Source organism: Lutjanus erythropterus, chromosome 10, assembly GCF_056507025.1.
Source record: "Lutjanus erythropterus isolate fLutEry1 chromosome 10, fLutEry1.hap2, whole genome shotgun sequence".
NCBI classification, from domain to species: Eukaryota; Metazoa; Chordata; class Actinopteri; order Lutjaniformes; family Lutjanidae; genus Lutjanus; species Lutjanus erythropterus.
Genome location: NC_139326.1, coordinates 40,235,984 through 40,249,955, shown reverse-complemented (window position 1 = coordinate 40,249,955; position 13,972 = coordinate 40,235,984). Strand labels below are relative to the sequence as shown.

The following is a 13,972-nucleotide window of genomic DNA, read 5'->3' as shown; positions in this document are numbered from 1 at the left end:
TATTTTAGCATCTGGCATTGAATGTTTTGTAGTGTAGGACTGCAAATTGTAAGCACTCTCCTTAACTGATCATTGGAAACATTAACAGCCATTAATCAATTAATTGTAATTTTAAGAATGTAAAAATGTTGGTCATACCAGACAATACCAAATTCATGTTTTTTCATACAAACCAAGCTTTATTTTCACATCAAAAAATTGCATATTCTCTGACAGCACAGCATAGCCTATGACACAGGTGAAGACACAGAGGCCTACATCCTGAAATGAAAATAATCTCAAGTATAGTAGATCAATTACATTTTAAGTGATCAATCCAGTTTTCATTAATTGTTATCATGCTGAGTCTGCTCAGATTCATTATTATTATTATTATTATTATTATTATTATTATTATTATTATTAATAACTTATTTTTTGATCAGATTGTTCCTGATTTAAATCACAGATTTTATTTCTAACATCAAATATTTGAGAACTCTGGCTTCTTTTATTAAACAAAAAGGGTTTTTTAGAAAAACATAGCTGTAAAAGTAAGGTATGGAAAAAAAGGTAATGGTCATGAGACAGATGTAATAGTTTAAGCATTAGTATCATTTATTTTTGAGATACCAGCGCTATTATAATCTGGACTGTGGTATTAAACATGACTACTAATTTAAAAAGTACTTATAAGGAGTTACTCTTTTTAAGAAGTTCTTTACTTGCAGACCTCAGTTCTTAGTTGGAATAATAAAAACAGCATTTAACTGGTCTTTCCAGATGCAAATGGCGCTGAGACAGTGAGGCAGACTCCGACAGTCGAGGCCTTTCCCCACATTATTTAACAAAGTAGCATCACATGTGGCTCCCATTAGCATAGCATTAATATGTAGCCTATCTTTGGTGTGGTATTATTCAATGCTAATGATTAGGCCTGTAAGCCTGGGTGTATATTATCAAGACAGCAATGTCAACAGGTCGCCATTGTCTCGTGGATGAGCCCGATCTGCAACTGCATGCACGCAGCTTTAAAGATTAGCATCACAGTGTGGGCTGCCTGGAATGCTGCATCTGACTCATGGAGGGTCTTCAGATGCCTTTAACCTCTGTGAATGTGTTAGATGTGTGTCCACGTGCATACCAGTCTGGGCGGAATGTTTCCCTTCTTTAACCCCCAGGTAGGAGAGATAAGTTTCAGAGAAGAGTAGATATGAGGAGGAGAAATGGGGGAGAAGAAAGGCTGGGACAGAAGGAGGGAGGGTGCCAGCAGCGGAAAAGTACAGCAGATTCCTCCAACCCCCGCTCCCTGTCTCAGCTGGGCACAATTGTGATGGAAAGCCCGAGACAAAACCTGAAGAGAAGCCCCTTCAGCAGCAGGCCTTGTTGTTCTGTCAGCCTATCAAAAGGCTGCTTTACACCATACATCAGCCTTTGTGCGTGCTGGGTGTGGACAATAGGGAGATTTGGCCACGATACATCTCTGTTCTCAGCATGATGCAGCTCACACAGGGTCACAGAGATGGTGAAACTTGGGCACTGGTTAAACTGGCACTTCCCCTCAGGACAGCAGTAGCGTTCAGTTTGGAGGATTTGGGACAGAAGTAGACTGATTTCCTCAGAAAATCTCACATATTTTTTCTGTGTGGGATTTAAAAACTTTTCCTTTTAGTCCCACGTGACAAATGATGTACATCTCTCTCAGTCAGCTGTGTTACAGTGGACATTTACCAGGACATACTGGGAGCAGTGGGAAACGAGAACGCTGTTTGTCTTTGCCATTGACAGGGGCTTAAAATGCTTGACTTGCATTTCCTGGTTTGCGTTAAAGTTTGGAATGAAACCCAGGCTGACCCCTGGGAAACAATGCAGCCTTTAATGGGCCTTGGGGGGTGTGTGTGTGTGTGTGTGTGTGTGTGTGTGTGTGGAGGGATGACATCGGGGGTTCCTGCACCCGAGCTAGAGAGAGAAACAGAGGGTGGAGTTCAAGATGAAGCAGTGCTTTTATAACTCTTTATTGTCACCTAGGGGTGGGGGTTCATCAACATGTCCCCTTTTGTGACCTTGTGATCAGTCATTTATCAATTCTGTTAACAAAAACAGCCTCTCTGTAAATGTGAAGTATTTCAATAACATTATAAATACCATTTACAATGCTGAAGCATTGAACATATTTCAGAAAGTTAGTTTTGCAGTTCTATAAAGCTGGAGAAAAGCACATACCAAAAAAGAACGGTCAGATTGAAAGCCTGAGAGGCTGAGAAAATCATACATTTTATTGCCTAATATGGCTAAAGCAAAACACTGGATTCCACATTTCCCATAATGCAACTAATAGCATCTTCTACCTGGTAAGCACCCATGTCTTTAACTTCCTCAGTTTGTAACTAGGGCTGCAACAATCTTTCAATTACTCCATCAGTCGAAAGATAATTAGTTGCCAACTATTTCTGATAATCAATAAATCCCCTCCTTTCAAATCCTTTGTATAAATTTTAGAATAATGTTTAGGACTAAAGCTGTAATTAATAGCCACTTAATTAGTCGATCAAAAGAATATTTGATGGAAAATATTTTGATAATCAGTTAACCATTCCCAGCCTTTTTTCAAGCGAAACGTTTTCTGGCTCCAACCCCTTAAATTTGAGGAGTCAGAGAATTTGGACATTTTGACTTAAAACTGACTTAATACCATTCATCAATTATTGGAATCAGAACTGGGGCAATTAATTTATTTGTCAATTGAAAGAAAATTTGTTACCAACTATTTAAATAATTGATTATGTCAAAAAAAAAATTGTTGGTTCCAACTTTGAGACTTGGTTGCTTTTCTTTGTCATTTATGACAGTAAATGGAAAGTTTGAAGACGCTGCTTGGCAATTTTTGACATTAATCATGAAAATAATCAGCAGATGAATCAATAATGAAAATATTCATTAGTTGCAGTACTGATTGTACCGTAGCTTTCTGTTCAAACTGTGTAGTCTCTGAATGCAAGTTGAGATGACCCTGATGATGTCATCAAGCAAGACATAATCTTCATTATTTTCTCAGTCTGGAAAATATTCCCCCAGAGCCGCAGAAGAAAACTGACCTTCATGTTAGAATTGTTGTCATTCCCCTTTACAGCCTCTGCTGGCTTCATCTATCAGTCAAACTAAATGTTGTTGGTCTCTGTTATGGAAACTAAGAAACTCTGGTAGCTAAACTGGACAGAGCTGTAATGAATAAAGTAGCAATGATCACATAACCTGCAGGCTTGTTCTTCTCCTCACCACATACTGCCATCAGGGAAGAAGAGCATCACCCAGGCTGATTAATAAAACTGTTAACAGCTGGTTAGGACGCTGGTTATTCTCAGCTGATGTCCGACCCTGGGCTCACCTTTGCCATAGTAACTCCTCTAGAAAAACATACTGTAACCACTTGTGATTTTTTTGTAGCAAATAGAAAATGTGGCATATAAAATGGTGTCTAGCCATACAGATGGTTTTGCTTTCATTTGTTCACTTTAAATAAGTGCTGCAAATAACAATTGTTTTCATCATCATCATGCCGATTATTTTCATGATTAATTGATTTATCAACTGTCAAACAGTCCAAATCCTCACATTGAAGAAGCTGGAAACAGCAAATGTTTGACATTTCTGTTTGAAAATGACTGAAACGAATAATTGTTTTTTTATTTTGATTGATTATCAAATAATTGATTGATCGACTGAGCTCTGATTTTGAGAAATAATAATTATGAATCATTTTTTATAGAAAAAATGTCCAAATTCTCTGATTCCAGCTTCTCAAATGTGAATTTCTTTTTGCTTTTTTGTCCTCAGTAAACTGAAAATCTTTGTGTTGTGGACAAAACGAGACATTTTAAGGCTTTGCAAAACACTGATCGACATTTTTCACCATTTTCAGTGATATTGTGGACCAAACAATTGATCACTTAATAGAGAAAATGATTGACAGTTGATAATGAAAATAATCATTGTTTGCAGAGGAAAAACACATCAAAATCTCACATTTAAGAAGTAATTTTTTATTATTTTAGTCATTTTTCAATCAAAAATGTCAGTCAGTTCTCAAAATAGTTGGCAACTAATTTTCTTTCAATCAACTAATTGTTTAATCAACTAATTGTGGTGAATTTGTAGTGCCCATAAAAAAGAAAAAAAAACGTGAATTTGTTCAAAAACAATACTCTAGTTAGTCAGGATGACCTCAGAACTTGTTGGTAATAGTTTTTAGTTGAAGCCTGGTTCACAGATTTTGACATTTTTCAGTACTGTGAGCAGCACAAATGAGCTTCCTTCCTCTTTTATTGTGTTAGTGTAGAGGCAGAAATCTCTACCTACCACAGGGAGAAGTGAGAAAGTGTTTGCTGTTTTTTCAGTAATCTGGGTGAACTGATCCTTTTAAAAACAGCAATGTTACATGTTGTAAATGTTCCCAGACATGCTGCAGACAGAAAACTGTAGGAAGTGAAATAGTTGAGTAAATGTCATGAATATTTAACTGTCATGTGCGGGCAGGAGGAGGAGGAGTCATAGGACGTGACGATCTGAGATCAAGTGTGTGAAGGTGTGAATCAGCCTGTTTATATGGTGGCCATGCACTTGAAAGACAGGGTGATAGATTTGGCAAATAAGCCCGAGTGAAGGCAGCTAATAGCCATTGTGTTTTTGGCTCACTGTAGGAAGTCAGGAGTTTCACATGGGGTGGCCAGTCAAATCTATGGTTTTAATGTGTTCTCTCAATGAGCACATGGGCCGACAAATGGCTGCCTGAGGATGTGACTGTCATTTATTTGATCCTCCTCATGTTTTATGATGCCGGGGTCCGTCATATGGCCTCGTGCTGACGTCTGCTTACAGTAGGAACATCACGGCTGACGATACAAGAACAGAAGGCTTTTCAGCTTTTTGCTGCGTGAGGAGGATGGTGAACTCTTCCTTCTCAGGCTTAACCAAAGTGTCATTGTTCTGCTTTTTTCTTAAGCTCAGCAGATGAAAAGCTCTTGATTGTGACTGTAGATGAATCTGTGCTGAACTGCCCCTCAACTCACTCTGCATCACCTAGTCTGGACTTCATTCAGGCTGCAACTAACCTTTATTTCACTATCAATTAATCCACGTACTGTTTTCTAATTGATCAATTTGATCAATCGTTTGGTCTATAAAACCTCAAAAAATAGAGTCCATCTCAATTTCTCAAAGTTAAATGTCTTGTTTTGTCTCTCTAAAGACCACAGATATTCACTTTAATGATATAAAACAGAGGAAAGTAACGTGTGACAAGGATATGAGTATACTGTACCTTCCAGCAGGTTGTAGTCTCGTCCTCCTGGACAATTTAAAAATAGAGGATGCCTTTCAAAGCTGAATCCTTTACAGATTAATCTTAACAGTGAAAAATAGTCAAAATACTTTATTCTTGACAATTAATCGATTAGTTCTAGTCACAGTTGCCAATGTCTTTTTAATTGAAAGTAAGATTATAAATTTAAATTTGTCTCTGACTGTCATGTGACCTATGTAAACATGCATACAGGAGTTCATTAATACAAGACAGTGTAATTTATTTTATAATATATAAATAAAGTCATTTTTCAAGCAAAAATGTGCTAAAGATTCCAAGTTCTGTTCTCAAATGTGAGGATGTCCTGCTTTCCTTTGTCTTATGTGATGTTAAAATAAACACATTCAGCTTTGAGACTGCTGACTGGACAAACAAGTCCTTTCATGATGGCTTAGAAAATGTTTTTTTTAGACCAAGTCATTAATCAAGAAAATACTCTGCAGATTAACCAAAAAGGAAAATCATTATTAGTTGTTCTGTGGCAGTGTATTGCTGCCATGCCAAGAAAAAGAAAAACAGATCAGTGTCTTGGTGTAATGTGGAAGCTTCAATGTTATAAGATGTTTTCCACGTTGTAGATATTTTCACATTTTTACCACATGCAAACTTACAATGTTATAACAAGAAACTTTTCTTCTTGTTATAGTATTCTGTTTATCTTGTAATAACTCACTACTATAACATAAAACATTACATGTTATAACATGATAATTTTATAATGTGACATTATAAGTATAAGTTATTATGTTACAAGAAGAAACTTTTCATGGTAGCATATTCTTATAACAAGTTTCTTTAATGAGCTGAAAATATCTTGTTATAATGGGAAAGACATTACAACAATATATATATTTTCTAATGCTGAACCGTTTTTCTGTTTCTGGCATGGCAGCAATACACTTCAGTAACTATACTCCTCATTCTATATGCTATATTCAGAGTTTTTTAATGATGGTGCAGTGTTAATGTGTTTGGGTCACACTGTGTGCTCTTGAAGAAATGATTGGATGAAGAGTCACCAGCAGTGAGGATATTTCTCTGACTGTTTGGGCCTCCTCCCTGAGTCGTCTTAACCTCTGTGCCGTATAGAGTTAATCACCAAAATAGTTAAATTCTAATCCCAGGATGGCTTCACTGTGTGACGCCCCATTGTCTCTGTACAGTATGGCTGCCCCTGCAGTCTTCTGCAGGCAGCAAATTTAAACCTCACACCATTTAAATGGTAATCTGTCTCTGGGCTTTAGAAGTCTTCCATTCACCATTCATTATCTGCAAGAGGCTTTATGCCATGTGCCCCCACCACCTCCTTCTAATTACCTTTAGTACATGAACCCTGCAGCCCACTATGAAAGCCCCTCTCTCTGGGAGGCTTAGCTCTCAGCTCAGTCACATGCCTCTGATGATCTGCCCCTTTAAATTATATACACACAAAAAGCTTAATCCTGCTCATTTGAATATTAAAGATGGTGTTACTCTGGCCTGTTTATTGTCAAAACATTACACCTTTTAATCAGTGATGGGTGGCTGGGTCAACCATTGACAACAGTCACAATATCAGGTTTCTACCAGTTGTGTCCCAGGAGGTAAACAGTTGCTATCATCTGTGTGTGTGTGTGTGTGTGTGGTTGGGGGGGGGGGGGTCTTCAGCTGCTTCATCTTCACCCTTTAACAGGAGTCACATGCATGTACCATCAGCAGTGGATAACTAGAAAACTAATCAATAACAATTGTGACCATCCTGTAAATAATTTATTAAAGAAAACTGTCAAACATCAGCTTCTCAAATACAACCATTTACAAATGAAAAATGGGAACCAAGAACAAAGTCAAACAGTCAAACATTCAGTATTAGGGGCAGGCATAAGAAAAATAGTAGCAAGATTTGTTTCATTTTGTATTTTGAGAATAACATTTAAATGTTGAGAATAATGTTGAAATACCATTTCTATTATGATTCAACATTGAAAATTAAAAAAAAAAAATCTGCCTTACTTTTTTCCTGTAATGTGGCCCTAATACTCTATAAGGTTTATATAAAGATAACACTATAATATACTATTTAATGAACAGTAGTATGTAAATAGCAATGGAAGGAGAGCAGTGTGTGAGCCTTTATCTTATGTGTGACAGTAGCAGTCCTTAGTGTCACCAAGGCTTCAACTGAATCAGTTGGTAGAGCATTTAAAAGGAATAATACATGCAGCAAATGGTCCCTCAATACATAAAGTGAACAAAGATGCTGCAGCATACAGTCAGAGCCTTGCTTTACACTTTGAGCCCTGCAGGAACCCTGCCTGTCTGCCTCCATTATTGGCTTTTCAACCACAGAATCCCGTAGGAGGGTAAAGGTCCTACCTGTGTGGAGTGCAGTTTGTTGCATTACACAAGAGTCTTACATTAATCAGATGTCCAGGTTAATCTCAGGCTCAGCAGGCAGCGTTAACCCACCAGACAGCAGCCTCAGACCTTTATGTCTACTTCATTCTGTCTCTGTGACTACACATGTGCAGGCATTAACAAAGCACACATGCTGCTGTGTGTTTATCATGACCGCAGCCTTTCTGTAGTAGAACATTACAGCTCTTTACATCAGCCGACAAGCAGCCGTCCTGCTTCTTCTGCAGCCTGTGATCACAGGAGGCTTTTATCTCAAACAGTGGACTCAAGAACACTAGAATCAAGGCACCAGTGTTCTATGTTTCTATTCGCTGTGCAACAAAAAGTTGACAGTTTTCAAGCTATGCAGTAAAAATTTGCTGGGGGGGTAATGTTGAGTTTGAAAAGGGACTGTTAGTGAGTGGTGGGCTGACCACTCTGAATGATGTTGACAGGGAGAACAGAGCCTTTCTCACTCTTCTTAACATCAGTGACACCCCAAACTGGACATCATCTAAAACTCCAGGTGATGCACAGCTGCTCAGAGATTATTTATTATGTAATGTTAGTAGCAGCTAATGTTGCCTGAAGCCTCTAGCCTGCAGCAGAGATGAGCAGTGGGTGGCAGAGGTCTGGTAAACTCTTTCTAACTCTAACAACAGATTTATGTCAAACTTGGAGTCTTCAGCTTCAACCAATGTTAACTCAAATGACATCACTATTAGGTTTCACTCAGATCGATTGAGAGACACTACGAGTTTTATAGAAATTTGTTCATGAATGCAGTGGTACCAACACCATTTTCCATCCAAGCTCCTTTGAACTTCAGTGCTATCTACTGAACCAACCTGTGTGTCCACTTCAGGTCAAGAAAAACCTGCTATTTTTTAATTCCAGCTAGGAATCAACTCTTCCAAAACAATAAATTTTTGGTCAGAAAGCTCCAGAAGGTTCAAAATTAAGTTCATGAACAGAATCAGTTCCAGCTTTTCTCTTTAAGTTAATAAGTGATCACTAGAGAAAACAGTCATGGGCTAAAGGGTGAGTTGAAATGAAGAGAAATAAAACCTTTAAGAAATAAACTGTGTGGCAATTTAAATGGCATGCTTTATATCTTCCTCAAGAAGCTTCACATTGTTGGTGGTTTATCAATGAGTGCTTTGGCTCACTTTTTCCAGTCACTGCTCCGTGTCGCACAAATTTCCCCCCAGCTGTTCCAAAAGCTAAAATCCTGATGCAGTTCTCCACTGACCAACAGGCATGTTTGCTGACAAAGATGGGACCAAGTCATTAACTTGCAAGTCCCAAATAAGTCTCAAGTCTCGAATGAGGTCAAGACAGACAAGTCCCAAGTCTGAAACTTTGAGGTTTGAGTCTTAAACAAGCCGTAATGTGCTCTTCACCAAATGTAATACCGTTTTCAGATACTCAACTCACAGTTCTTTTTGAAACTTCAGATGTCATACAAAGTTGGAAGTTGTTGTGACTCACACTTTGTGTACTTGGTGATTCCTTTTTTATTGATCACCTCGCAGTTATTGTACATGAACAAAATGATCTTTGGTGTATTGTTTTCCAGTTAGAGCTAACATACCGTTAGTTCTTTACGGTTCTATCCTGCAATTTAATTGGATGCTGATTCAAACAAAGTGGACCTGGGAAATGAAGGAATTTGTGGTACAAAATCTTTGGGCTTGGGGGAAGACTTTAAGTACTTTAAAGTCAAACGTCCAAGTGAAGTATTGTCATCATTGCAGTATAGTCATTGCATCTCAAGTTGCAAGTGTTTTTTTTTATTTTGTCAAATTGAGTCAAAAGTCACCAAATTTGACTCTGATACTAAGAATATTAAAACGGTTGCTGATAGTTGTGTAAAGCTGCCACTTGATGCAGGCATCAGTGTTTTCTCAGACCTTGTAAAAGAGACCCCCACAACACTGACACTACAGGGGGCCCTCCATCATTTGAGACACATCAACATGTTGTATCAGTCTGACCTCTATCTGTTCCTGATATGTTTGATCCTGGTCGAGCCCAGATACACATCAGCAGCAGGCCACATTCCTGCTGCAGCCAGGCTCTGCTGTTCTCTGTAACCATGGAGTCCAACCCATCTGCTCTCTGCTGCGGCTGTGAGTGGGGGTGGGGGAGCAGGGTGGTGGAGGGCTTCTCGGTGTGTGTGTGTGTGTGTGTGTGTGTGTGAGTGATAAAGCTTACCACCATGGACAGCAGAGAATGCGCTGTGACTTAATTCTCGGCTCCCTCAGTGAGTTTGATTCTGTGCGTTGTGTGGCCTGGAGGTAGATGGGGGATTAGGAGAAGATTTTCTGCAGCTCTCTCAGATTGCTGTCTTTACAGTTTGAGAGCACCTGCATGATTTGTAAAGGAGGGTCCTCAGCAGGATCCATCTCTCTTTGATCCTCTCCCCACCTTGTCACATGTTCTCCCATATGTCCAAAATTATTTGTGAAAGACTCCGGCCTGATTCTTTTCTCGCTGTCTTAGTGTCTCATTCTTTCATGGTCAGCGAGCTGTCAGCCAGTCTTATAAAGCCACATCACACCATGGATCATTTCTACTGCTATTTTTAATGTACTTTGTTCAAGACATCCTGTTCCACACCACTTCCTTGCTGTGAGCCCCCACTTCCTCCTATCCCAAGCCCCTAAATATCCCCTCACATGTGTTCCAGATTACCGCCCTCACTTATTCCTGTCCTAACTACTCTTCACAGTTTGGAGTGATCAGCGAAAAAGTATGTGCTCTTTTAGGAAGCAAGGTGAAGGTTAATGAGTGAGAGAGTTTGCCAGTGTGGAACATTTGGGCAAAGAGAAGCTGCAGGGTTCCACATTAACCACAAAAAAGTGACTCTGTGGCCACCAAATATTACATGTAGGTTCTCCCAACATGATTTATCCCCATACTGCGAGCTAGAGAACATTTAAGCACAGGATGTTTCTTTGGACGATACAGTATTTGCTGATATCACAAAGTCTGCCACAATAAGATTTCAATGTTATTCAATTCAGGGGTCTGCGATCAATATAAAATGATATCACATGTCCATTTAACACATTAATGTCAACTCACATAAAGCTACTAAATTAGGATCCAGTAATTTTATGGCTGAACTCTTCCAGACATTTGTGACACAGACATGCCACTGCAAAATATAATTAAATGTTGCCTATAAAGCTGACAAATAAATAACAATTCACATTATGGTCTGTTAGAAACACAAAGTTTTCATATCGGCACACCAGACAACATATATGCCAATACCAATATATATCAGTCAAATTTAGTGTAGGTGCTGGATGGTCACAGATTGACTTGATTGATGGAGCAGTTTTTCTCAACATTTTGAACAGAGTTAAAGGTCTCAGAGGTCTTCTGAGGAAGAGGCCTCTTCATGCGATACGTCTGTTTGTTAGGAGGAGAAAGGAGAGACTGTAAACAAATCAGTCGTGTCGTTTGAGCTTGCTGCCTCCTCTCATCAGAGCTGCTGAATAAAACATACACAAGACTTCTCCGCTCGCTCCCCGTCCTGCTGCCTGTTACACCTCCACTTTCACATAATGAGAGTTAGAGCTTAAGAATCCTTTGGATTAGCCAGCGCCTGGCTAGTGCTTAAGCCCCAACCGCCCCCATGATCTCAATTAAAAACTTGTGCCTTCAGCGAGGTTTTTGCACCCACTATTTTTTCCACAGTGTGGATGAATTAGTGTAAAGAAGTGGGTGGAAATGGTTCTAAATGCCTCCCTCTCCCTCTACTTTCTCTGTCCCTCTGCAGATGATCCAGCTGACCAGCGTACTTGCCTTATCTGTGGAGATCGTGCCACAGGCCTGCACTATGGCATCATCTCCTGTGAGGGCTGCAAGGGCTTCTTCAAGCGCAGCATCTGCAACAAGCGCGTGTACCGCTGCAGCCGCGACAAGAACTGCGAGATGTCGCGCAAGCAGCGGAACCGCTGCCAGTACTGCCGCCTGCTCAAATGTCTGCAGATGGGGATGAACCGCAAAGGTAAAGTGTGGACAGTTTTATACCCTTCAACAGTTCAAAAGGTGTTTCATTATGAACCCCTACCAAATGACTGAGATGTCCATTTACAGTACACTTTAAACACTCTGCACAAATTCCTTTCTATTAAAATGACATAAAATGAATCATCAGGAAATATAACATTTACATGTAAGATAAATATGATTTCACAAGGTTAATAAATGAATAAATAAATCAAATAAATAGTTATATAAAATAAAGTAAAAAACCCTATAACATGCAGTCTAGTCTAGTCTAGTCTCTAGCACAGACAGTGATCAGAATGGGGTTTATCAATGTTAAAACTGTTATTGTGATTAAATTTGGCTTTGCTGAATCAGTACCAGCCTGTGTTTATCTAGAGAATATATTTCTATTGAAAACATCTTTGAAAAGTCACAAAGGTTAACTTTTGTTCAACCTGGACCCTATAATCCCCTTTTTTTCTAATGAGGACAACAGTTTTTGAAATATGTCCAGAATACAGAGAAAGACTGCTGCAGCTCCAGGCTCAAATTGTTTTTTCTAAGTGTCTGACAACATTATGGAAAGCATCCCTACAGAGAAAGACCTTTTTTAAAGAGTACGACCCCTTTTTGTTTAGTCAGAAACAGCTGATTTACTGCACTCACTAAACTCACCAGACTCCATTAACAGAAACAGTTATTTTATCATCGTCATTCAAACTCAAGAGAAACAAAAACTCAGCAAAAGCATCTTGGTTCATCTACCACTGTTCCAACAATCACCAACTCTTGTTTTCTTCTTTCTAGTAGACAAGAGAGTAGTTCTGGTAGATTTTAAAATAAGTCCTAGATTCTACTGCGGAGAGAATGTAGTTCCAACATGACAGTGCTCACAACAAGGTGTGTGGATTACATAGAGTTACTGAGTCATGATTTTTGGAAAGAGACACTGGTTTTGAATTTTTCAAATGTATTATTTTGTGGTGAACTGTCCCTTTTAAGAATGCCTTTGTTTTCAGGCTCCTGATAAAAGCTGAAATACATCACTTCTAACAGTAAATGGTTGTACTCGCAGTCCTTTCCTGAATACTCAGTGACACACAGTTCAGTGTTAAGTAAGCAGGACAGAGCTGCAGTGTCTCCTCATGCAGGGTGTTACTTCCATAAGCTTCTGCTGCCCCCTAGTGGATGAAGCTCATAGGTGACCTCTCAGTACTCAGCCTCATTTTCTATGATTTATTCCCAGAATACTGTGATTAAAGCAAGCTTGTCTTGACAGGCTAAATAAATTTGCTTAACTCCCAGTTTTATAACAGAAAAAACATGTCTCCCTGCTGGCAGAGAGAAGAAAAGTTCTGTTTGAACTGGAGAGAAATAAATGATGTGAGGCAGAGCACTGCCTGATGTGTTTCAGCCACTAGGTAGAGCTGTGATACTGTGATGTTAATGGATTGATGATGGATTGATGAAATGATTTCCATTCTCTCTTTTTGTCATGCAGCAATCAGGGAGGACGGCATGCCGGGGGGGAGGAACAAAAGTATCGGGCCTGTTCAGGTAAATCGCCGACTTCACATTCAGTCATCACCACAAATGTTGTTTTTGTGACACTCGCTGACCCTCTCCCAGCTTCTTCTCAGTCTATACATATTCTCCTGGCTTCAGTCCTGGAGTTAACTAGCTCACAGTGAATGCATTCAGAGCACAAACCAATCACTTAAATAAAACTGAGCTGGAGTGCTGTAATGCTAATGTTTTTGGTGTAGGAATACTCATGAAGCATGTAATGAGAGTGAGCCCTGACCTTGTTGTATCATCAGTATAATCATGTAGCTGATGATTATTCCCCATTGAGCGCAGGCTTCATTATGAACACTGGCGAGAGAACAAATGGTCAGGAAAATGTGTGACATGAGGCTAAGTACCACTGAGCCACTACTCAGGGGAGGGACGTGGTCAATTCATTCCAGCTCAATTCAGCAAGTAGAAAAAAAAAAACAGAACCGCCCGCTTCCATTAAAAGACGGCTTTATTTTTGAGCTCTAATGAAAGAAGGACCTCTCTGTCATATGGAATGAATTGCTGTTTCAGTGTATGTGCTGAATTGATAGAAATGAAAGTGAATTGACCCCAGCCACAGATACAAGACACCATATTTTCTGGCATGCTAATGCCTTTCAAAATGGCTTTTGTCTGTGTTTTTCTGCTTGTACGGACCTGCAAAGATTCTATTATTTTAGATGTGTGTGT

At 39.2% G+C, this 13,972-nt stretch overlaps 1 protein-coding gene across 3 annotated transcripts in view; it reads left to right on the top strand.

Annotated features, from left to right (window-relative positions):
* nr6a1a (nuclear receptor subfamily 6, group A, member 1a) overlaps window positions 1-13,972 on the top strand; it is a 118,359-nt gene that overhangs the window by 90,982 nt on the left and 13,405 nt on the right. For all 3 annotated transcript variants that reach the window (XM_084729309.1, XM_084729311.1, XM_084729312.1), the window contains 2 exons: window positions 11,508-11,738; window positions 13,224-13,279. In XM_084729309.1, the coding sequence (XP_084585435.1) occupies window positions 11,508-11,738; window positions 13,224-13,279 (287 nt within the window). The remainder of the gene's footprint in view (window positions 1-11,507; window positions 11,739-13,223; window positions 13,280-13,972) is intronic.